Genomic DNA, 25,861 nt, shown 5'->3' on the forward strand with positions numbered 1-25,861 from the left:
TTAGAAAAAAAAAATGAATGCCGGAGAAACTGAAACAGACAGATCTGTCTATCCAGACAGAGGGCTTGGAGTGTTTAGCTCTTAAAAGTCTGGGTTTGAATCCTGGTGTATTCAGTCATGCTTGTGGTGCTGAATTAGGGTTTCCACTTCTTCTCTTCTGACAGGGTCCTCATCTTTAACAGATATATGTCAAGCAGGAACAACATGGTGCTGTCCATGCCAGGTATAGCTGTACCTACTGGATTTGGCCAGTGCAGAAATCCTGAAGTTTTTACAATGCTCATAACTGAAAGTCATCTTTTTGGATCGCGCTGACCTGATTGCTAAGGAATATACACCATCTAGACTTGCCCACTGACTCCTTCTAACACATGGAAGAGCATGTGTTAGATTAGGATCCTGACATTCATAGTTGCAGCTAGTTTCTGCTCTTTTGTGAAAATATTCCTTACTCATGTAGCATGGCTGATAAACGGGGATTCCCCAAATCTGGAGCACAAAAGCGGCTGTGACACTTCAATATATTACTGACTTCAAAAGGTGGATGGATTTACCTCTCCTACAGCAACAGATTAATGTGGCATCTCCCAAAACAGGGATCCTTGCATGTTTTGTAGATTGTGCTGGCTTTGCAAAGTTAATAATCTTTTAGTTTGGCAGGGCTTTTGAGTTGAAGCAAAGTTTTCATGATGTATGGAGTCTGTGCAGGGTTTGTTAGCCTCTGAATAATTTCTGGAGGAGAATATGAGGCCTGCGGGAGTCTATGCAGGATTTATAAGCCCCTTCATGTGAAGTATCTCATGCTCACAGAATGACCTGAAGTCTTCATAAATCCTAGAGAAATCCTTATAAACCATACCTACATGGTCTGGCCTTCTTTGTTATGCTTCCTTTTTATGCCAGCTCACAGGATTCAGCTGAGAAGGGTGAAAGGAGAATGTTCAGGGGCAGGGGCGAAGGCACACTAATGACCCTAGGCTGCTCACTCTACTGCTTTTGCTAAGTGCCATTGCAGGTCATTTCATATGCGATACGGGTGGGCTGGTTGCACCTCGAATGCCCTCTGGAGGCAAGTCCACCTTGCTCCATTACTGCTCACCTTTTGGCAGGCAGCCAAGGCTTTAACAAAACCCAACAACTTAAAAAACAATAATAATAATCTTGCCTCTTAATTGACAACTTCATTTTTTGACTGCTGTTGGTGTTATGATCCTTTCTGATGAAGGTGATTTGTTAATTTTTAAAATATTGATTTTAATGTTGAACCGTTATTGTTTGCATTTTTATGGGACCATTGTTTAGCTGCCTTAATATTTCTGATTGAAAGGCATGGTCTAAATTCTAATAATAATGAAGATTACAACAGCAGCAACTATAACCAGAAACTGCTTCCACATGCTGATGGTTGCACATAGCACAACCTCAAGCATGTTTAGTTGAAAGCATGACTCACTGTGTTCAGTGGGGCTTACTCCCTGGTAAGTATGTATAGGATTACAGCCTGAGGCAGTGAGGTTTGCACATGGCTTCCAGTGGTGGCCATATCACATGCAACTTCACACATGTAGCAGTAGCCCCAGGCAGTCACAATTAAATAGATCCATGTGGGGAACTTTAGAGAAGTCCAACATGCTCCCCATATCACACGTGTATTAACTCAGTGCTCATGAAGCAGAAAGAGTTCCCTGCAGAATTGATCGGTCAGCTCTCTGAATGAACTGGATCTGGGAAGGGCCTACTGAATTCTAGGTGGGCCACTTCATCTACCTGCAGCCAATAGAGAGCAGCAGCTATAACTAGGGAGCTGCAGAGAGTTCAGAGGATGTCCTCTAAATGGCCAGTGTCTGAAGGCTTCATTGTTCAGCATGAACCTTGGCATGAACAGCTCTTTTAACTAGCCCCTGGAAAAATGGGCTTGGCACTGCCCCAGCTGAAGCCACTCAGGTGGCATCAGCTGCAGCAGCAGCCCTGCCCCCATCATTGCAGGGCCTCTCCAGGGACTAATGGCATGAGCTCCCTGGCCTGGGTCTCTTCTTGCCTTGCCTAGGAAACTAGGGGGAGGGCTATCCCAGCTGGATCCATTCAGGCCACTGGTGGTCCATTCAGGAGTACTCTTACATATATAATGAAGCCACTATGGCTTCTCTTTTCTGACATGTTCAACTGGTGAGTCCACCACCTGTTATAATTGCAACTGCCACCTTCTTGCTCAACTCAAATGTGCAGTTCTGACATGCACCAAAGTACTCATGAGACTGGTCACTGTGACACAAGAACTCCTTGAAAGTATTAACTTCTCTGGCTTTGCCACAAAATGCCCTCATAAGAACTGAATGTGTGGGTCAGACCTTCATTTCTGCCTTACCATTGCTTCTGGTAGTAGTTGTCATCAGCACCATGGACAAGGACAATTTCCTGTAAACTTCTTCTCTAACACTGAAATTCCATAAAATAGCAAAGGCTATTTTATCTGGAAGTTTACCATGCACAGTATAATACAAGATTGTGCAGACATCATCAGATGGGTTGTCATAGTTCAATCATATGCGTTTCATTTACTTATTTTGCTTACATTCATCCCTTGTTGTTCTTGCTTCTCCCTTTGCTCCCTTCTGTATTCTCCAGGTGTTATCCCCCTAACTTGTCAAAAATGTAGACTGCAAACTCCACGAGGGAAGGGATCTTTATTGGTGTTCTGCAAATTCCTATGTACATTGGTGATGTTATATAGAATACGGTCACAGACCCTTTTGGCATTAGCAAAAGTGGTAACAAATTTCTCAAGAAACTGTCACACATGCTGGATTATGTTTTCTTGCTTTAGTGAAATAGTGGTGGGGAAAGAATTCATAGGATCCTGTCGACCAGTAGCTAGAGGTGGGCCTTGAGCACCATTTTTGGCCAAAAAAAAAAAAAGCAGGATATAAATTAAACAAACAAACCTGGGATTCTGTGCACTTGCACCCCTCTAGGTGGTGACAAGTTTATCCTCCAAACATCCCTCCCTCACTTTTCACTGCTTTCCATAAGGAGTAGACAGTGGAGAGAAGGTAGTAGCAAAGGTCTGATTTTCACTAGGTTGGGCACATGGAGGACAGGTGTCATGACCTCAGGTCTGGAGGATCAGCGTCACCTAAAAGATGACTCTGAGCCCAGTGAAAGAGCCTGATCACCCCACTCCAGAGAGGGGCCCCAGGAACCCCTGATGCATCCCCAGAGCCAAGGACTCAGCCCACCCATCAGCCCCAGCCTCCAAGAATGACTCTTCCAAAGCCTCTTGGGTCCCCCAGCCACAAAGGAGCTTAAGGCTATGTAAATGAGCAAGGGTGTCGTCAGTACCCAGTGGGAGGTGGCGCATCTGAGAGACCTGAGCTGACCAGCCTACTTAAGCTCTCAGTTGCTGCCAGCCCCTTGTGGAACAACAGCTATTTTCATGAGGGACTGTCCCACCCTAACAGCTTCTGCATAGCAGTGTCCAAAGTGCCGTTAGTCTCTGCCTTGCCATGCTCCTGTTTACCTGGCATAACTGCTGACTGAACATGACCCTGGCCTTGCCAGTCAAAGCTTCCTGCTACCAGAACTTCCTCAAGCACTCAATCAACCGGCTGCTTCCCCTGGGCCCCAGGCCAAGCCAGGACACCAGGTCATATCCAGTAGTGTACGGTAGGTGGTGGAGAGAATATGATCAACATCAGAAGGGTGACAAGATTCCCTGACGCCTGGAGAGCCCTTTACACACCTGGAGACATCACATTTATTAAGGGCCTAGAAATCTACCCATCTCTTGCATCCTTCCAGCAGGGGGTAGTGTCCTTCCCAACCCCTTGGATGATGCTGTGTGAGGGTGGGAAGGATCTTATCTACACCAGAAGGGGTACAATATGCACAGAGATCTCTAGATCATTTCACTCTTTGGCAGCACAGAGAAGCCTAGAAGTAGGATTGTTGGAGAAATCCACAATGGAATCAAATAAGTTCAGATTTCTATGACTCTCAGTCATGGATTCTGCAGCTGACCAGCTTTTCCCAAGTCCCACAGATTCCGTAGACTTCTGGACTGGGTTTTTTCTTTCTTTCTGGAATTTTATAAAAATTTAGTCATAGAAAAATACATAAAATAAAATAACGGCCAAAAATGCCCATTTCCCCATAGGCTAAAGCATGAAAATGCACATTTTAGAGGAAGGTTGTGCATGGGGGGGAGGGATTTGCACATTTTTGCAAGTGCAGATTTGCACAAATGCAATTTATGCAAATTTGGGGAATTGAAAAAATCTGATTCTGAAAAAAATCTGAAAAATCAGAAAGCGGAACAAAAGGCACTCGACAATCCATGAAACTCAGAATGGATTTTATAAGATCTGTACATCCCTACCTAGAAGCTTCCAGAAAGACCCAGGAATTTCCTGAGAATTTCCAGTCTTCTCAGGGCCATTTTGAATGTCTTTTCACCCACACAGCAAAATTGAGTCTGAAAAAAGGGGACTCCTGAAATTCTGTGAAAACTAACTTTCCCCAGTTGCTGAGTTTGCTTATTATGCCAACTACTGATCACCACAGGAAGATCCATCCTTGAGTCATTTATAAGCTGCACCACATGGTACTGATGCCTCTGAAGTGAAGGCTCGGGAAAGTCTTGTCTTGAGGATAGGGAGGGATAACAAATCAAGATGCATGGGTGCATTAGAGCAGCCTTCCCCAACATGGTGCCCTCCAGATGTTTTGGTGTGTAACTCCCATCATCCACAATCAGCATGGCCCATGGCAGGGTGATGGGAGTTGCAGGCCAAAATATCTGGGGGGCTGCCACATTGGGCAGGGCTGCTGTAATGCATCTCTGCATCTTCATTTGTTATCCCCTCCACATCCTCAAGATAAGACTTTCCCCATCCTTCACTTTGATTAAACTTTCACCCCACTATGTGAAGATCAAAATCTTTTCATTCCCGAATAGCTTATTTCTTCTTGTACACTTAAAAAAGGGAAAGAAAGCCACATGAATGAGATAAATCAAAGCACAGGATAAAATCTGTTCATATGCACTCATGAACACATCATAATTGAGCGATCTTGTATATATACACATTAGTGTATTGGTGAGTGTTCAACTCTGGAGTTGAACAGACTGCCAGGTGGCATTACCTAATCAATGGGGGGAAACTCTTCTTCATTGCAAACACAGAAAGCACACGTGGGCACTGAAGTTTTCAGAAAGGACTTTTCTGTTGAACAGAGACAGAAATAATAGATGCATTAATCTCCCCCAAGCCAAGCTGGCAGCGCTTTGTGCTGTAGACAGACATAACTATTTCCTTTCCTCAATAAATTCACTTTGTACTGAGTTCTTGTATCTGCTGACTAAAATCTTGACTTGCTTTCCATAAAACAAAACATATTGGGTGGTATTTCATAGTAACACTGCTTTTTGCAAATTCATATAATCAGGGCCATCCCAAAAGATTAAGTTCTTTTGCTTACTTTACTCACTTGACATTTTGGGAAACATGTTACTAGTTCACAAGCTGATGTTCTTCTGAGCATGGAGCTACACATTACATGCAACGTGGGGCTGCTGATATAAACAGCAGCCCCATGTCAAGTTCTCTTCTTATCCCGTGTAACATGTACGATAATTTGTCCCATGTTTTGACATCTCGTTGGGCATTTTCTTGCCTGTGGGAACCAATGCTGTGAAGAATGGGGCAGGAAACACACATACGATGATTTCACAGCCTAGGAACTCCATGAAATGGATCTTATATAGATAATCAGTTTATTAGTCTCTGTTCAGCTAACAGCCCCTCAAAGTGACTAACAAAGAAAATCCGTATTAAAATCTCTAAGGTCACAATCCAGCACAAAGTTACACATGCTTGAGACTGTTAGTTCAGTGAGTTGTGCTTCCAACTCCATGCTGAGTTGTGTCCTTAGCAAATAACTAGTACAAATACACTATTGAAAAGGGATTAAAAACTAGTTCCAACATTTTCAGCAAGCAACATTTTTTAAATTTGCTGAAAACAGAGTGATCATACTCTTCTAACAACATGGTTTCCTTTGATCTCACCACACTAAAACAAACAGTGGGAAGGAAAAATGGTTGGACTCTGAGTTGAATCCAGATTTACACTGGATCAACTGCACAGGTGGAAGTGGAATTCCCCACCCCCTTCTTCCCACAGCAGCCCTTTCAGCCCCTTGAAAATGCTACACAGGGAATCAGAAGACCCTGCAGAATGGGGTGGATGGTGGTGGTGGGGATCTCCTAAAATCAGGCAGAAGGACCTTCTACGAGCAACCCCATGTTTAGCTGAATCTTCCTCCATATTTGACCAATACCTGACTGTTTCAGGTACAATAGTATCAATTCCTCACCCCAACCTCCAATGTATTTCATGAGCAACACCTTAAATTTAAAGAAATCCATTCTTCCATTGCCTTCATGGGATCTGTTATGTGGAGCTTGTAAAAGAGGCCAGCAGAGTACAAACGCCTCTCTGCCTAACCCAGCTCTTTTGTCCAGTGTCCTCTGCACTATGTTAGAAATGAGGAGGACATTCTCTGCATGTTGACACTTTTTCCACAGAAGTGGCAGAAAGGAAGCTGACAATGGAAGAGGAGGAAGCTAAGCGTATTGCAGAAATGGGGAAGCCAATACTGGGCGAGCATCCCAAACTGGAGGTCATCATTGAAGAGTCCTATGAATTCAAGGTCAGTATTGCATACCAAGACACTTTGGGAGGAAGGGAGGAAACTACAGGAAAGGGACTAACGGGAGGAGGGGAAAAGGATGAACAAGGGAGACCAAAAAGGAAGGCAAGAGGGAAGAGCAGTGTGTGAAAAGGAAAGCCAATATAGGGCAGAGAGAGGAGTGTAGGTCTGGGTGCAGAGGGAGGAAAGAAGACAATGAGAATAGGGATGAGGCAGTGGAGGAGAGGAAGGGGAGAGGAGAAGTCTGAATGAAGATGTGAGAAGTAGAGACCTTGTGAAGGGACACATTATTACCACAATATTAATAAAGGGCAGCCCTAAAGCGTCCCACAACCCTCTCCTGATGTCTGGCTACTGAAAATGGAGCTAACCAGTCCCGAGTCCAAAATATGTTGTGTGAGAGCCAGATGTACCCAAACATTATATGGTCATGTACAGCTAAAAAGAGTTGTCCCCATCTGTTCATCATTCATTCATTTGAATGAATGCAAATGTAGAATATCCTAAACCTAAACCCAAAAGGCAAACATATCACCAGAAAAAAGTGCAGTATTATGTTTTTCAGCATAAATTCACACAAAATAAAAACTGGTAACAAATGCTGTACTTTAGAACCCACACAGCTTCACCTGGGCAGTCGTGTACAACTGCGCTATTTTTAAAAGCCTTCTGAGATATTCCAGTGTTTTTGTTAGTAAAAAGAGTGTTTATGATGTTGTCTTTTTCTTTACTGCTTATTGTAGCAGATGGACTTAAAAGCTGTTTACTGTGGGCACAGCCATAGTCAACAACTGCAAAGGGGGTGAGGAGTAGCAGATTAAAGTCCTAAGCAGACCTCCCTCTCCCCCAAAAGTGGACTGTCATTTTCCTGCTGCCCAGCCACTGCTACTCCCATACCTGCTTTTCATTTTAGTCTGGAAACTGGGGAGAAATTCCATCCTAGGGCATCCAGTTGCTGATCACTGCCATCAAGGGAAGCTTTGTCTTCCAAGCTAAACCTACCACCGCTTCTGTTCTTCTACCTTCCTCTCTTGTGCCCTAACATGGCAGTGTCCTGCAGTATTAGTAACACAGAATGGGCGTTATTCCCACTGAAAGCAACAAACAAGTCTCTGTAGTTCATATGCAGTACAACCAGCACACTTGCACAAGGGCTCAAGCCCACCCCTAGCTTGGTCAAGCTCATGTCCTTTTGGAATGTCCAGGCTAGGGTCATAGGTTTAGCAAGTGGTTTAGCAATGAGCCCATCTCAGCAAAGGCCAGTCCTGCCAAGGCCTATGCAAAACTCTAGGCAGGAACCTGAGTCTACTTGCCTCCTGCAGTTATGAATGGGAATTGATGTGGGAGAGGGAGCAGAGGAGGGGGAAATGCCATGCAAAGGTTCTGACTGCTTCTGGACTGAGGGCTCCTAGCACAGTCAAAAGGCTTTGTGCAGCTCTGCTGTCTGGTTTTCCATAATGGATTTTGTCTAGTAAGGACCACAAATGGAAAGACGTCATTGTCTGGACCCCCTGTGAAATGCCATGAATGAAGTAGGGCAATTGCACAATTAGACAAATGAGACAAATTAATGGGGGGGGGGAGGCTGACAATGGCTGCTAGTCTTGATGGCTATATGCTACCTCCAGTGTCAAAGGCAGTATGCCTACGTACACCATAGCTGGGGAACATGAGCAGGAGGGAACTGTTGCACTCACATCCTACCTGTGGGCAGCTGGTTGGCCACTGTGTGAACAGAATGCTGGATGAGATGGGCCCTGAGTCTGACCTAGCAGGGCTCTTCTTATGTGCTTAATGAAGGCTCCTAGGGCTATCAGTCAAAAGGCATCTCTGTGGAGAGGTAGAGAAATTGCTGGGAAAGAGGAAAGAGCAGTTGAGCAAGACGGGAACTGTATGAATGATCAAGCAAGAAGCTACTGTTGTTAATTGACAAGGTAGCCTTTTTAATGAGGCAACTGCCCAAATCTGATGTGACTTTGTGCAAAGAAGTACCATTTGTTCTCATGAAATGTGCCTTGGCGATGTGCTTATTGGTGGTTTGATTTTTATGTCTTTCAGGCTGCAATTCTATACCCACCCACCTGGGAATAAGCCTAATTGAAATCAATGGGAGTTATTTCTGAGCAGGCATGTGTAGGATTGCCATGTTGTCTAAGCCAATGGCTTAAGCCATCAATAAGGTCTCCATTATAAAGTTCTCCCAATGGAAGGCCCTATTCTAACCCAGCTTTCTGTGTGTTCCTGTCATTGACAGAATACAGTGGACAAGCTCATCAAGAAGACAAACCTGGCCTTGGTTGTAGGAACACATTCGTGGCGGGACCAGTTCATGGAAGCCATTACCGTCAGCGCAGGTGAGACAGGGCTGCTGGCCGTCACTCAGCTGAGGCAGCCATCGTTCACAGAGAGAGACAGGGGACGCATTATTACTCCTGTGGCCAGCACAAGCTATCACTAAGCTCCCGCCTTACTCAGGGGGCTTCAGTTTTGCAGACTGGCGAGGTTTTTTATGTTTGTTTTGTTTGATTTGTATTTGCTGTTCTTTCATCCACACATTGAATATTGAATGGGTGTCTATTAGGGTTGTTAATCGATTAAAGAATTTCAGTTAATTAATCACCTGCATTCTATGCAACAAATGTATTATATTTAATAAACCTGCATATTACGAAAACCTCAACATAGGTGACTTTTTAAGATGTTGAAGGAATTTGTAAGATTACTGACAATTTGACAAAGAAAAGCTACCAGTCATTATTAGAAGAAACAGCTATTTTTAATATTTTCTTTTTTCATTTCTTATTCCACTAATACGCCAGAATCAAAATAGCCTCAAATGATTTGTTCCTTTAATTCTCAGTACCAATAATTAGAATTAGCAGTCAGCAATTAAAATTGGTTCTCACTGATTAATCGGTAGATTAATCAACTAGATCAAACTAGTTGATTAATCTACTAGATTAAATGACAACACTTAGGCTGCAAACTTATACATATTTAGCTGGGAGTAAGTTCTACTGAATTCAGTGGGGCTTACTTCTGAGTAGATGTGGCTAGGATTGCACTGTTAATTCTTACTGATTTAAGCTAGACTTTGGTTCATTTCTGTATGTACTGTGGAAATCTTCCCTTTAGTTCTCAACCATGAGCAGTGCTTTTAAATCATTTACCTTTGTGGTTGGGAGTCTGAGTGAGCAGTACATCCAGGATTAGACACCTCTGGATTTTTAAAGTAGCCATGAATTTTGCACACAATAGATAATATAATAGAGATGGCAACTAATGATTAGAGGAAATGAACAGCTGCTTCCCTTTTCAAGCTGTGTACACCATTCCAAGATGTTTCACGGTGCACCTTGGCTTCCTGAGCCCCCCACAATCTTCCCAGAGAATTTCCAACATGCCTACAGACATGAGCAGCTGTGAATTGTTTCTGCTGGAATTATTTGTGAGCTTTCTGGAGACCAGCCAGTGAGACCTGAGAGGCGGCAAGCGGGCACAGGGGGTGCAGGAATAGCACAACATGCCCTGGGCCTGCACAGAGATTTCTCACTTCTTAGCTTCAGTCTTTTTAAGGACCGCCAGCCATAGCAGCTCTAGTAGAGAGCTGCACTGGTACCATCTTGCTTTGGGCAGTTTGCATTTCAACACCTGCTACTTCTCCTGCACTGTTTTCTTTCCCCTCCCTTCCTAGTAGAACACTGCTTTAGGGAATACCCTGTGGCTGCAGCCCAGAGCACACATCCTTGGAAGAAAGTACCATTCAGGTCAATGGGATTTTCTTCCAAATAGACCTGTTTAGGATCAAACTGCCAGTTCATCTCTCCAGCATCGCTTCTTTTTGCTTCCCCAATTTATTTTCTCTCCCTTTGTGATACAGTAGCAAACTTTGGGGTCCAGATTCTTGAACAGATCCTTTTTTAACATTTGGTTTAAAAAATGTCACTCTCTGCAAGTCTTGGGCATAATGATTTTGCCCACATTGGGTACAGTTTCCTAATGCAGGGCAGCCAACTGCCAGTGTCTAGTACACCCCGGCAGAGTGGCACTCAGATGGGAACCAAACCATGCAGATGTAATCTACTAATATTATTGCTCTGTTATGTAACTTGATTCTTGGAAAGGACAGAGAGTGTGGCAGGGCTCTACAAAGTTTTGAGGAAGTTTGAGACAGTGTTGTGAGCACCATCACAAAATGGCTGCTATGGTGAATGCGGGCAGTCACAAAAAACCATTTCACAGAAAGGCAAGCTGGCAACACTAACTTGCCAAAGTTCTGAATACATGTCAGAGGTGGGGGCCAGTCCCCAAAATAGAACCCCACTCCTTTGAACACACAGTTGTCTTTCTCCCTCAGCATCACCTACCTGCAACACTCTCTCTGTCTCTCTCACCCCACACTCCTAGCACCACAAGATCCACTCAGTCAAGCCACTCATTCCTTTCTTTCTCCCTGCTCCCAAAACACACAAACTCTTTCCTAAACTTTCTCAGGGTCCCTCTACTCAAACCCACTCACTCTTTCTTTCTGTCAGGATCCCTCCTCCAACAAAACTCTCTCTCTCTCTGGGGAGCCCAGCCTTCTGATATCTGCAGGAGGGCAGCCCTTCCTCCTCACCCACCATGGGATTCTGAGAGCTTCATGTGATACCCCCGGGTGTGTCACATGAAATCCTGTGTGCAGTCAGGGTTGATTTCCTTTAGGATTGACTCATTTAACCTCCTTGCAGTCCAGGGGACTCATAAGAGTCTTCTCCAGCACCACAGTTCGAAAGCATCAATTCTTCGGCGCTCAGCCTTCCTTATAGTCCAGCTCTCACAGCCGTACGTTGCTACTGGGAAAACCATAGCTTTGATTAGACGGACCTTTGTCGGCAAGGTGATGTCTCTGCTTCTTACTATGCTGTCTAGGTTTGCCATAGCTTTCCTCCCAAAGGAGCAAGCGTCTTTTAATTTCATGGCTACAGTCACCATCTGCGGTGATCTTGGAGCCCAAGAAAGTAAAATCTGTCACTGCTTCCATTTCTTCCCCTTCTATATGTCAGGAAGTGATGGGGCCAGATGCCATGATCTTAGTTTTTTTAATGTTGCGTTTCAAACCAGCTTTTTGCACTCTCCACTTTCACCCTCAACAAGAGGCCCTTTAGATCCTCTTCACTTTCTGCCATGAGGGTGGTATCATCTGCATATCTGAGGTTGTTGATAATTCTCCTGGCAATCTTAATTCCGACCTGTGATTCATCCAATCTGGCGTTTCTCATGATTTACTTTGCATATAAGTTAAATAAGCAGCGCGACAATATACAGCCTTGTCATACTCCTTTCCCAATTTGGAACCAATTGGTTGTTCCATGTTGGGTTCTTACTGTTGCTTCTTGACCCTCGTACAGGTTTCTCAGGAGACAGGTAAAGTGGTCTGGTACTCCCATCTCTTTCAGAATTTGCCACAGTTTGTTGTGATCCACACAATCAAAGGCTTTAGCGTAGTCAATGAAGCAGAAATAGAGGTTTTTCTGGAATTCTCTTGCTTTCTCCATGATCCAGCGAATGTTGGCGATTTGATCTCTAGTTCCTCTGCCTCTTCGAAACCCAGCTTGTACTTCCAGTAGTTCTCGGTTCACATGCTGCTGAAGCCTAGCTTGTAGGATTTTGAGCATAACCTTGCTGGCATGTGAAATGAGTGCAATTGTACGGTAGTTTGAACATTCTTTGGCATTGCCCTTCTTTGGAATTGGAATGTAAACTGACCTTTTCCAGTCTTGTGGCCACTGCTGAGTGTTCCAAATTTGTTGGCATATTGAATGCAGCACTTTAACAGCATCATCTTTTAGGGTTTTAAATAGCTCAGCTGGAATACTGTCATCTCTGCTAGCTTCGTTGTTAGTAATGCTTCCTAAGGCCCACTTGACTTCACTCTCTCGGATGTCCGGCTCAAGTTCAGTGACCACACTATCATGGCTATCAGAGACATTAAGATATTTCCTGTATAGTTCTTCTGTGTATTCTTTCCACCTTTTCTTAATCTCATCTGCTTCTGTTAGGTCCCTGCCTTCTTTGTCCTTTATCATGCCCGTCTTTGCACAAAACGTTCCCTTGAGATCTCCGATTTTCTTGAAAAGATCTCTAGTCTTTCCCATTCTGTTGTTTTCCTCGATTTCTTTGCAGTGTTCATTTAAGAAGGCCTTCTTGTCTCTCCTTGCTATTCTCTGGAACTCTGCATTCAGTTGCATATATCTTCCCCTTTCTCCCTTGCTTTTCGCTTCCCTTCTTTCCTCAGCTACTTGTAAAGCCTCATCAGACAGCCACTTGGCTTTCTTGCATTTCTTTTTCTTTGGGATGGATTGAGTTGCTGCCTCCTGAACAATGTTATGGACCTCTGTCCATAGTTCCTCAGGCACTCAGGTCTAATCCCTTAAATCTATTCCTCACCTCCACTGTATATTCATAAGGGATATGATTTAGGTCATACCTGAATGGTTTAGTGGTTTTCCCTAAGTTCTTCAATTTAAGCCGAAATTTTGCAATAAGAAGCTCATGATCTGAGCCACAGTCAGCTCCAGGTCTTCTTTTTCCTGACTGTATAGAGCTTCTCCATCTGTGGCTGCAAAGTACATAATCAATCTGATTTTGATATTGACCATCTGGTGATGTCCATGTGTAGAGTCTCCTCTTGTGCTGTTGGAAAAGAGTGTTTGCTATGATCAGCATGTTCTCTTGGCAAAACTGTATTAGCCTTTGTCCTGCTTCATTTTGTACACCAAGGCCATGCTTGCCTGTTATCCTGGTGATTTCTTGACTTCCTGCTTTAGCATTCCAATCCCCTATGATGAAGAGGACATCTTTTTTTGGTGTTAGTTCTAGAAGGTGTTGTAGGTCTTCATAGAACCGATCAACCTCAGCTTCTTCGGCCTCAATGGCTGGGGCATAGACTTGAATTACTGTGATGTTGAATGGTTTGCCTTGGATTTATACTGAGATCATTCTATCATTTTTGAGATTGTACCCCAGTACTGCTTTTCCCACCCTATTGTTGAGTGCCAGTCCATTTCTTCTAAGGGATTCTTGCCCACAGTAGTAGATATGATGGACACCTGAATTGAATTCGCCCATGCTTCTCCATTTTAGTTCGCTGATTCCCAAGATGTCGATGTTCAATCTTGCCATCTCATGTTTGACCACCTCCAGCTTACCTTGATTCATTGATCTTACATTCCAAGTTCCTAAACAATATTGTTCTTTACAGCATCGGACTTCCTTTTCACCACCAGACACATCCACAGCTGAGTGTCCTTTCGGCTTTGGCCCAGCCGCTTCACTCTTTCTGGCACTACTTGGAAATTCCCTCTGCTCTTCCCCAGTAGTATGTTGGACACCTTCCGACCTGAGGGGCTCATCTTCCGGCGTCATCTCTTTTAGCCTTGTGATATGTTCCATGGGATTTTCTTGTCCAGAATACTGGAGTGGGTTGCCATTTCTTTCTCCAGTGGACCACATTTTGTCAGAACTCTCTGCCATGACCTGTCTGTCTTGGGTGGCCCTGCACGGCATAGCTTATGGCTTCACTGAGTTACACAAGCCCCTTTGCCACAACAAGGCAGTGATCCATGAAGGGGCTGGCCCCACTTACCAAGATTCAACTATCATGTGGGGCAGGGAAAGAATTTATTTTAATCTCCCTCCTTTTCCAACACTTGCTTGCTCCTTCTGAGAAAAGGTGAATAAGAATGCCTGACTGGCGTTCAATATTTTCATGATGCTGCCTCCGTTGCTATGGTAATAAATGTGGTCATATCCTCTGGGTGCTCACACAAGAACAAAGTTAAGGACGTTAAGAGATGCTTCCCTTGTTGCTGACCCACTTTCAAATATTCTGATACCATTCCAGGGTGTGAGGAAGCCCCAGTGCTGTCTTTAGCCCCTTCCCTCTGCAAAGCCTCCAGAATCCCCAAGAACCCTGCAATGAAGCTGGCCGAGGTATTCATTGCTTCTGCACTAATGAAGACCTCTGACATTTTCTTTGTTCAGCTTTGATGAGGGAGTACTTACTGACAGTTCCTAAGTATGCTGCCCTCTTCTTCTGTGCTTCTAAAGGCCATCTATATGTGGGTGTTCTGGTTGTCAGGAATCATCGCCTAGGAAGTCATGGCAAGATTTGGTCATCATGCACTTTTTGAGAGGAGCAGGGGCAAGGTAGATCCAGAGTGCCGCATAGAAGGAAGAGCGGCTAGCATCTGGGAGGAATTCAAGGGGTCACATCCACCAGAAGAATGGGAAGCTTTGTCCAGGGAATAAAGCAGTTGCAAGGAATCCCACAGAGGTCTCGGCCAGGAAGCAGAGATTCAGGGAGAAGAAGCAAGAAGCAGAGGACTCGGTGGAAGGCAACGTTGGGAGGAGGGGTCAAAGTGCTTTGCGGTCAAAGTCCAAGGTAGCCCCAGAACAGCTTTCCCTAGCTTACCCAACCTGGTGCCCTCCAGAGGTGTTGGACCACAACCCCCATCCTCCCCAGGCCACACTAGACAATCTCAAGTAGTGGCTGGGATACATCCTATATGGAACCCAGCAACCAGAAGATCAGGAAGCAGCAGCAGCTGTAACAGATCCTGATGGGTTTATCCATGAGCCTAGACAGGGCACCTCCTCCACTGGAGCCAGGTAGCGGAGGGATGGCAAACACCGGTGTGACTCAGCAAGTAACGTGATGCAGGGCTCCGGGGAGGGGCCGCTGCCTGCTTAGGCACCTCTTTCCATTCCGCGGCTTTTGAAGCAAAGAGTAGCAGATGTTGGCAGCCCAGCAGGTTAGCAGCGGGGGCAGGGAAACAGCGTCAGCCCAAAGACTGGAAGACTGCAGTTAATATCTCTTTATGGCTCGTTCATCTAATGTGCATTTTCAAAGGCAAAAGGAGCCCTGGGAGGTGGGCCGCTGATTTCCCTTTGCCCCCGGGTGTTTGATGGACAGGCCCTTCCAAGTTATCAGAGGCTGTCGCCGAGAGCCAGGCCCTGACCGCTCATTCCTTCCCGGAAGGCCACGGCCAGTGCCCTGCCCCGCCCAGCCCCAAGCGCTCTGTGCACAGAGATCCGGGAGTTGGTGAGGTGGACGTTGGTGAGCACAGCATGCCTGGCCAGGGCCCTCGTTTCCCAGTATACCCACCTTTCCCTTGCAGGTACCAGAGCTGAGCCTTGTCTGCAAGAGCTTCCGGAGGCGCTGTGGATCGGCAGGGGCAGGACCTGCACGCCTGCCCTCCACCAAGCGTTGTGGGGGCTGGGCGTCCTGTGGAGTCCACTGATTGGGGCTTCCCTGTTTTCTGTTTCCTGCAGCAGGTGATGAAGAGGAAGATGAGTCTGGCGAGGAGCGCCTGCCCTCTTGCTTTGACTACGTCATGCACTTCCTAACCGTCTTCTGGAAGGTGCTCTTTGCCTGCGTCCCGCCCACGGAGTACTGCAGTGGCTGGGCTTGCTTTGTGGTGTCCATCCTGATCATCGGCATGCTCACCGCCGTCATCGGAGACTTGGCTTCTCACTTTGGCTGCACGATCGGCCTCAAGGATTCCGTGACTGCTGTCATCTTTGTGGCCTTTGGCACTTCCGTTCCAGGTGAGGAGATGCACGGCTGGTTCCCTCCATACAGCATCCCCCTTCACAATCCTACTATTCAAGTAGTTGTTGCAAATCCTGAATCATTATCATGGCTCTGCATTTAGCTTCCTATAATGGGTGGGCAGAAGGTAGATCTCCAGACTTTTTGGACTCAAAAAGACTCAGCATTCCTGACCACTGGCCAGGCTGGCAGGGTGTTTTGCCAAAGGCAGAGAGGTTCTTTTGGGATTCGGAGCAATGACTACACAAGTGAGTAAGAGTGAAAAAGCTTTATTTTATTTATTTATTTATTTATTGCATTTATACCCCGCCTTTCTCCCTCTCGCAAGGAACTCAAGGCGGCTTACATTCTCCTCCTCCTCACCGTTGTATCCTCACAACAACCCTGTGAGGTAGGTTGGGCTGAGAGTCTGCGACTGGCCCAAAGTCACCCAGTGGGCTTCCATGGCCAAGTGGGGACTAGAACCCGGCTCTCCCGGCTCCCAGTCCATCACTCTCACCACGACACCACACTGGCTCTCAGTGTAGCTTTACTAACTATAGCAGCCAAGGTATTACAGTTAAGCACATAACGTTGCAAAGCAACGCTAAAGAAGCTATCTTACACCCCCGTTCTGCTGCGCAGAGCCCTAGATAATGGCAACGGAGAGACTCTGGTCAGCCAGCATGCAGCACCGCCGCGGTCCCAGTCTGTGCAAAAGCTCAGATCGAATGGCACCATGGAGGGACTGATATTCCAGGGGCTCCCTGGGGTCCGTGCTGTGCCCCACAGCCTTCTTAATCACACTGTTGCGATAGTCTAGATCCTTAGTCTCATGATGAATATACATTTTTTCTATCCAAGGGATAAGCTGAAGTAAGTGGACAGCGGCCAAAGAAATCCTCCCACATTCCAAGGCTGTACTATGCCAACTCTTAGCTCTAACCCTGAAAAGCAAGAATCAGGCCAAGGAGCCTGAAAGTCCTGCAAGAGGCCTAAGAGAGCTGGCCTTTAAGGCCTCACGGGAGGTTTAGGCATGAAAGGCACAGTCGCAGCATGTCACAGCTCTCTCCTTGATGTACAAGGGTCTTCCGGAATTTCCTCTGCACAGGGGCTTCTGGGAGCTGAAGTCCAAAACATCTGGACCTCTACCTTCTGCCCACCTCTGTCCTGTAAGTACCTCTTCAGGGATGAACCCAAGAGAAGAAGCAGTCTCAGGGCCACATCATCATTGTTATTTAGTTAGTTTCTGGGCTGCCTTTCAGGGCGGGAGCCCTCCCAAGGCAGCATCCAACAATAAAATAGATGGATACAATTTAATAAAAACAACAAAGCCACACACATCATCAGCGGAAGGTCAGAGTAAACAAGCAGGTCTTCAGAACCTCCCTAAAAGCCTGCAATATTGGGGCCTGATGGACCCTCAATGGCAACCCATTGCCAGAGGTTTGGGGCCATTGTGGAAAAGGCCCTGTTTGTGTACTTACCCACCTAACTGCCCTCAAAGGTGGGCAAGTGAGAAGGGTCTCTGCTGCAGACTGGCTGATATGGGTGAGGGTAGTCCTTCAAGTAATTTGGTCCCAAACCATTAAAGGCTTTAAAGAGCAAAACCAGCACTTCAAATTGGGCTTGGAAACACACTGGTAACCAGTGCAGCTGGCACAGTATAGGCATTATGTGATCTGTCTGCCTCACCCCCACCAACACTGGGGCAGCCACATTCTGCACCAGCTGAAGTTTCTGAGCTGCCTTCAAAGGCAGCCCCACTTACAGCACATTACAGTAGTCTATCCTGAATATCACCAATACATAGATAACTAAGGCAAGGTCCATCCTCTCCAGATAGGGCCACAGCTGGCATATCAGCTTAAGCTGGTAAAGTGCACTCCTGGACACCGCAGCCTCACGAGCTTCCCTAGTTAGTGCAGAGTCCAGGAGGACTCCCAGACTGTGCAGTTGGTCTTTTAGGGGGAGTTCAAGCCCATCTAAGGCCACTTGTAAACCTCCATCCAGAGTAGTTGGTCTCCCAGCCCTTAGTGCCTCCATCTTGTCTGGATTAAGTCTCAGCTTGTTTACCCTTATTCACTCCAAAACAGCCCCCAGGCACTGGTTCAAGAGTTCCACAGCCACCCTAGGATATGTAGATAGAAATGAGAGATATAGCTGAGTATCATCTGTATACTGATGACACTTCAGCCTAAACCTCCAAATGACTTCCTGCAGTGGTTTCATGCAAACGTTGAAAACCATGGGGGACAAGATGGAACCTTGTGGTGCCTCACTTGCTAACGGCCATGGGGTGGGACAGAAGTCCCCCAGCACCACCTTCTGAGATTGCTCCTCCAGGAAGGACCAGAACCACTTTAATACCATGCCTCCTAAGCCCAACCCAGATAAATTATCCAGATGGATACCATGGTCGAAGGTATCAAAAGCTGCTGAGAAGTCCAGAAGAACCAACAAGGTTGCGCTCCCTGCATCTATTCCCCAATGTAAGTCATCAGCCAGGGCAACCAAGGCTCTCTCCGTCTCTTCACCAGGTCTGAAACCTGTTTGGAATGGATCTAAATAATGAGTATCATCCAACTCCGTTTGGAGTTGTGAGGCCACCACACGCTCCAGCACTTATAGAATCATAGAATCATAGAATAGTAGGGTTGGAAGGGGCCTACAAGGCCATCGAGTCCAACCCCCTGCTCAATGCAGGAATCCAAGTCAGAGCATCCCTGACAAATGGCTGTCCAGCCTCGTCTTGAAGGCCTCCAGTGTGGGAGAGCCCACCACCTCCCCAGGTAATTGGTTCCATTGCCGTATTGCTCTGACACTCAGGAAGTTTTTCCTGATGTTCAGTCGGAATCTGGCTTCCTGTAACTTGAGCCCATTATTCCGTGTCCTGCACTCTGGGATGATCAAGAAGAGATCCTGGCCTTCTTCTCTGTGACAACCCTTCAAGTACTTGAAGAGCGCTATCATATCTCCCCTCAGTCTTCTCTTCTCAAGGCTAAACATGCCCAGTTCTTTCAGTCTCTCTTCATAGGGCTTTGTTTCCAGTCCCCTGATCATCTTTGTTGCCCTCCTTTGAACCCTCTCCAGCTTGTCTGCATCCTTCTTAAAGTGTGGTGCCCAGAACTGGACACAGTACTCCAGATGAGGCCTAACCAGTGCTGAGTAGAGGGGAACTAGTACTTCCCGGGATTTGGAAACGATGCTTCTATGAATGCAGCCCAAAATAGCATTTGCCTTTTTTGCAGCCACATCACATTGTTGGCTCATATTCAGCTTGTGATCGACGACAATTCCAAGATCCTTCTCGCTCGTAGTGTGGTTGAGCCACGTATCCCCCATCTTGTAACTGTGCATTTGGTTTCTTTTTCCTAGGTGCAGAACTTGGCATTTGTCCCTATTAAATGCCATTCTGTTGTTTTCTGCCCAGCACTCCAGTCTATCCAGATCACTTTGAATTTTGTTTCTGTCTTCCAAAGTATTAGCTATCCCTCCCAATTTTGTGTCATCTGCAAATTTGATCAGCATTCCCTGCACCTCCTCCTCCAAGTCATTAATAAAAATATTGAAGAGCACTGGGCCCAGGACTGAGCCCTGCGGTACCCCACTCGTTACCTCTCCCCAGCTTGAGAAGGTCCCATTGATAAGCACTCTTTGAGTCCGATTCTGTAGCCAACTGTGGATCCACTGGATCGTTGTTTCATCTAGCCCACTTCGAGCTAGTTTGCTCATCAGGATATCATGGGGCACTTTGTCGAAAGCTTTGCTGAAGTCGAGGTATATGATGTCTACAGCATTCCCACGGTCTACAAGGGAGGTGACTTGATCAAAAAATGAGATCAGATTTGTCTGGCAGGACTTGTTTTTGACAAATCCATGTTGGCTTCGAGTAATCACTGCATTGTTGTCAAGGTGCTTCCAGATGGATTGCTTTATGATCTGCTCCAGAATTTTCCCAGGGATTGATGTCAGACTGACTGGTCTGTAGTTCCCAGGTTCCTCCTTTTTACCCTTTTTGAAGATAGGGACAACGTTAGCCCTCCTCCAGTCATCTGGCACTTCCCCGGTCCTCCATGATTTCTCAAAGAGAATAGACAGCGGTTCTGAGAGCTCTTCTGCCAGTTCCTTTATGACTCTAGGATGCAGTTCATCTGGCCCTGGAGATTTGAACTCATTCAAAGTAATGAGGTGTTCCTTGACCATATGCCTGTCGATCTCAAGCTGCAATCCTGCCCCTTCAGCCTGTACTTCGCCTTTGCCAGGGGGGTCATAGACCCTCTTTTGGGAGAAGACTGAGCCAAAGTAGGAATTGAGCACCTCTGCCTTTTCTTTGTCCTCTGTTATCATTTTGCCATCCTTATTTAATAGCTGAACAACCATTTCTTTCCTCTGCCTTTTACTATGCACGTAGCTGAAGAAAGCCTTTTTGTTGTTTTTAGCATCCCTCGCTAACCTCACCTCGTTCTCCGCTTTAGCCTTCCTGACGCCATCCCTGCAATTCTGTGCTACCTGCCTGTACTCTTCCTTTGTTACTTGGCCTTCTTTCCACTTCCTATATGTGTCCTTTTTTGTTTTCAGGTCATCCCTAAGCTTTTTGTGAAGCCACATTGGCTTCTTCTGTTGTCTTCCACCTTTTCTTCTTGTTGGAATTGTTTGTGATTGTGCCTTGAGAATTTCCTTTTTTAAAAGTTCCCACCCATCTTGGACTCCTTTTCTCGCTAGCATTGCTTGCCATGGGACCTTACTGATCATTGTTCTGAGTTTATTAAAATCAGCTTTCCTAAAATCCAGGGTACGCGTTTGAGTACACTCGGCTTTTGCTTCCCTTAGAACCAAGAACTCAAGTACAACATGGTCGCTTTCCCCCAGAGTTCCTGTAACTGCTACTTTATCCACTAAGTCATCTCTGTTGGTTAGGATCAAGTCAAGGATAGCCGATCCTCTAGTTCCTTCCTCTACTTTCTGTAGGAGGAAGTTATCCGCCACACAAGTCAGGAATTTCCTGGAGGGGCCATGTTTTGCAGAATTTGTCTCCCAACAAATATCGGGGAAATTGAAGTCCCCCATTACTACTACATCATGCTTCCTTAAAACATTGGCTATTTGCTTTTCAAAAGTTTCATCCTTGGCTTCTCCTTGATTGGGTGGCCGGTAGTAGACTCCGACCACCAGGTTCCTTTTATTCTTTGCTCCATTTATTTCAACCCAGATGCTCTCGATGGGGCTACCAAGCTCCTCCTCCTGTATTTCTGTGCAGAGATATGTATTTTTCACATACAGTGCAACCCCGCCTCCCTTTCTGTTCCTCCTGTTCTTTTTGAACAAGTTATATCCTTCAACTGCTGTATTCCAGTCATGAGAGTCATCCCACCAAGTCTCAGTTATACCTATCAAGTCATAATTTCCCTCCTGTATTAAGAGTTCAAGTTCGTTCTGTTTGTTTCCCATACTCTGGGCATTAGTATATAGACATCGAAGACCATGTGCTTCATAGTCTGGCTTTCTTCCTACATGTGTCTGAAGACTATTATTGGGCGCTATCAGCGCTGTTCTCTCCATTGCAGTGCATGCGCCTACGTCCATTGTTACCCCCAACATTACATCTCCCTTCCCCGTAGGATTCAGTTTAAAGCCCTCCTGATGAAGTTCTTCATGCTGTGGCCAAACACATTCTTCCCAGCCTTTGTGAGGTGCAACCCATCCCTAGCCAACAGCCCATCTTCCAGGAAGTATAGCCCGTGGTCCCAGAATCCAAATCTCTCTCGTCGGCACCACCTTCGTAGCCAGTCATTCACCCGGAGTATTTTTCGTTCCCTTTCTATCCCTCTTCTAACTACTGGAAGGATGGATGAGAAAACTATCTGGGCCCCAAAGTTCTTGAGTTTCCTTCCCAAAGCTTCAAAGTCTGACGTGATCTCTTCGTAGCTCCGCTTGGCGGTATCATTTGTTCCCACATGGATGAGAAGAAAGGGATACCTGTCAGTGGGCTTTATGAGTGCAGGCAACCTTTCAGTCACGTCTCTAATCTGTCCTCCCGGGAGACAACATACCTGGCGAGTCCACGGGTCTTCGCGACATACTTGGGTCTCGATCCCACGCAGCAAGGAGTCTCCCACTACTACCACTCTTCTCTTCTTCTTCTTGTAGGCCTGGGTTTCATCGCCTCTGTTTGACTGACCTTTAGCCTCTTGCTCACTCTCATGCAGGTTCCCCTGTGATTCTTCCTCTGCAGGCTGTCCTCCAGTCTCATCTGCAAGTACCTGGAATCGGTTCCACAGCTCCACCGCTTCCACTGGTGCAGAGTGACGTCTAGTTCTTCTTCTCCTAACTGTCACCGTTTTCCAAGGAGTATCCTCTACTCCATTTTTCTTCACCTCAGCATTTCCCACTGCCTCATCTTGCTGTTGCTCTTCAAGCTTCTGGTCTGCCCTTTGCTGCTGTAGTTCCCCCATTCTGTCCAAGAACTCTTCGTGTTCTCTTATTCCCCGGAGGGTTGACAGGGTTGACTTTGCCCAAGAATGGCAAGTTTCATACAAGGAAGTAGTTATCCAAAACCATCAGACCTAAATTTGGGGTTTTCAACAAAGGCCTCGTTGTTGTTGTTGTTGTTGTCACCATCATCAACATCATCGTATAAAGCACTTACCAGGCCCATGTGCACTGCCATAAAATTGTGCATCAGTGTGCTATGGCGGTTAACAGTGTCAAACGGACAGGGGAGACCCAGGTTTCCGTTCAGCTTTAAGTTCTCTGGGTGACCTTGGGCCAATCACTATATCTCAGCCTACTTCACAGGGTTATTGCAAGGGGAAATGGTGGGGTGAAGAGAACCACATCGAGCTCTTTGGGAGGAAAGGCAGAATGTAAATGAAATAAAATCGTATTTTGCCACACATACACACCCTTGGAATTCATAGCATGCTGTGGCATCCAAACGTGTGTTCATATAATAAAACAGCAGTTTTTTTCTGCCACACATGATGGAGTCCTCTGCAAATGTGTACACACTTTTTGGCCTATACTCATGTAGGCGAAATGGCACGTCCAAAGAGGTTCTTAGAAGTCTATCACAAGTATTCTAATTCTCAGTTTCAGGCCCACACAATGAGAAACTCCACTTTAAAACGATGCTTTTAAGGCAAGGAGCAGGTGGGGAACCTGTGCCTGTCCCGATGTTGTTGGACTGCAGTGCACATCAAGCCCACACAGCATGGCCAATAGTCAGTGATGATGGGAGTTGTAGTCCAACAACATCTGGAAGCCCACCATTTTCCCAACCCAAGGAGTGGTTTATGTGAAAGGGACATGGGGGGGGGGATGTCCTAGGTAGTTGTTACAAAACTAAAGGCCTTAATTATGTGTGCCAGTACCTGAAGAAAACCATTTTCAAATAAATACATAAAATCTATCAAAGTTGCCCAAACAACTAACAAAGACACCTGTAATTCATTAAAACCACATTAAACCATACCATTTAACAGTCATAGACTCAGTACAGTCAACAGGATCACAGGGTCAAGACATCACAAAGCAATAGGACCCAATCCAGCAAAAGTCTAGCCCCTTCTACTGTTTGCTCCACACATGAAAAGAATATAAGGGGAGGGGATCAGGGCCGTGCACACTGTCCCCCCCACCCCACTGCTGTCCTCCTGAGCTCTGCCCTCCCAATGGCCATGCATTGGGAAGGTGGCTGGAAGGGGGAGCACACACAGCCAGACCTTTCGGTCAGGGGTGGGCGATGTCCGGGGGTCGCCTGCCACCGCCCACTTTGCCACCATTGCCAAAACTGCAGCTGAACGTGCTGCAGCAGCGGCTGCAAAATCCCCAGCAGCACTGCAAGGAAACAAGGTGGGGGGGGGCATGCTCCCCACCCTTGCTTTAAACCATCAGGCCATTACATAGGCAGAAGGGCTAACCTCCCCCTTCAGACCTGTTGCCCAACGTGCCGAGAGAGGCCTGGGGGGCAGCCGCTGGCGAGGGCGGTGTTGGGCGGGGGCCCAGTGTGCACAGCCCTTGCCCCGGGTGCCACATGGTCTTTGACTGCTTGGGGCAAACCTCTGAAAGGCTCTCTAGCCATGGCCAAAGGCCAGGGGGCGGGGAGGGGCCACTGCTCAGTGGCGCGGCAGCCACTTTGCACGCAGAAGTCTCCGATGCACTTCCGGGCAGGTCCTGCGGGGAGGGCCTCAGGTAGCTCGGCTGGGAACTATCTCCCCGAAGGCTTCGGAGAGCTGCTGCTGCCGCCCATCATAAGAACACAGGAAGTGGCCTTCTACTGAGTCCGACCATTGGTGCATCTAGCCAGCGGAGGCTGGTGGCTCCAATGTCAGCGGGCAGTGACTCCACTCTGGGTTTCAGTCAGAACCAGACGGAACTCTAAAGGAGCTGTCCAAGGAGTGAAACACCTTGGATAGCTCCCTTAGAGTTCTGGCTGGAACTCGGAGTGGACTCACCGCCCCACCGACATTGGCGCCACCAGCCTCCACTGCATCTAGCCCGCTGTTGTCGAGACTGATTGGCAGCGGCTCTCCAGGGTTTCAGGCAGGATTCTTTCCTTGCCCTCCCTGCGACCTTCAGCATGGAAAGCGGGTGCTCTGACACCGAGCCATGGCCCTTCCGCAGCTGGGGTAGACAATCCTAGGCCAGAGAGGGCAGTGGTCCGATCCAGGATGAAGCAGCTGCCCATTCACCTTCTGGCAGCTCACGTCTGCTGGACTGTGCCCATGAAATCTGCCCAGCCCCTTGTTGTAGGCAGCTCCTGCACACAAGGCCAGTCCAAGGATCTATCAAGAGTAAGGGACAACTGTATTTATGCTACACTCCCGATTGCCTTTCTGGCTGCAAGGAGGCATCCTGCAAGAAATTAACCCAAAGGCCTTGGAACTGAGCTGACTGCATGCAAACAACAGCCTCAAAATAACAGTTGGTCACACTGTCAGTTTATCGAGATGGAAGCACAGCTTTCTTCGTTTCTCTTGGTTTGCAGTGAAGCCATTCTACAGTTGACCACAGTAAACCCATTCCTGCCCAAATGTGGGGCTATTTACTGGCAAGGAACAGGAAGATCTTGGTCTGAGGCTGGAACTACCGGTTACCTTAGCAAACATGTCTTCCTTGGTTCATGTTTGTCCAGTAATACTCACACAATGGTGGGAGAATATGATATTAGAGCCAGGCAGGACCTTAGAAAGAGCAGCAGAACCATACAGAAATGATTCCTCTTCATGGCAAGTCACACAGTCTTATTTGTCGCATGATTACAAAACTCTCACATGACAGCATGGCTGTTAGAAGTGCTGTCCAAGTTAGAGGTTACTTACCATGTGAGCACAGTACCCAGTCATGAGAAACGAGCATGGTGATCAGCTGACTACGAGTTCTTCCACTGGTTGTGTCGATTAGCCCTGAGGTTAAGGCCTTCTTCTCACTCAGGTGATAAACCTGTGGGCCTGATGGGCCACATCAGGCTGCAGGTGGAGGCACACATGGCTAAGCAGGGGCGGTGAAGCACCGTTAGTGCCAATGTACCATTAGGCACAGCAAAGCAGCTACCTCAGGCAGAAGATGCTGGAG

At 46.7% G+C, this 25,861-nt stretch overlaps 1 protein-coding gene across 3 annotated transcripts in view; it reads left to right on the plus strand.

Moving 5' to 3' along the window:
• The window catches only part of SLC8A3 (solute carrier family 8 member A3), a 197,672-nt gene that overhangs the window by 166,733 nt on the left and 5,078 nt on the right, over positions 1-25,861 (plus strand). For 2 of the 3 annotated variants that reach the window (XM_084827621.1, XM_084827639.1), the window contains 3 exons: positions 6,587-6,711; positions 8,966-9,065; positions 16,027-16,302. In XM_084827621.1, the coding sequence (XP_084683747.1) occupies positions 6,587-6,711; positions 8,966-9,065; positions 16,027-16,302 (501 nt within the window). The remainder of the gene's footprint in view (positions 1-6,586; positions 6,712-8,965; positions 9,066-16,026; positions 16,303-25,861) is intronic. The other variant, XM_084827630.1, reaches the window with a different exon arrangement.

This window comes from Heloderma suspectum, chromosome 1, assembly GCF_057233095.1.
Source record: "Heloderma suspectum isolate Gila_16-S chromosome 1, 16-S_ref, whole genome shotgun sequence".
Classification (NCBI taxonomy): Eukaryota; Metazoa; Chordata; class Lepidosauria; order Squamata; family Helodermatidae; genus Heloderma; species Heloderma suspectum.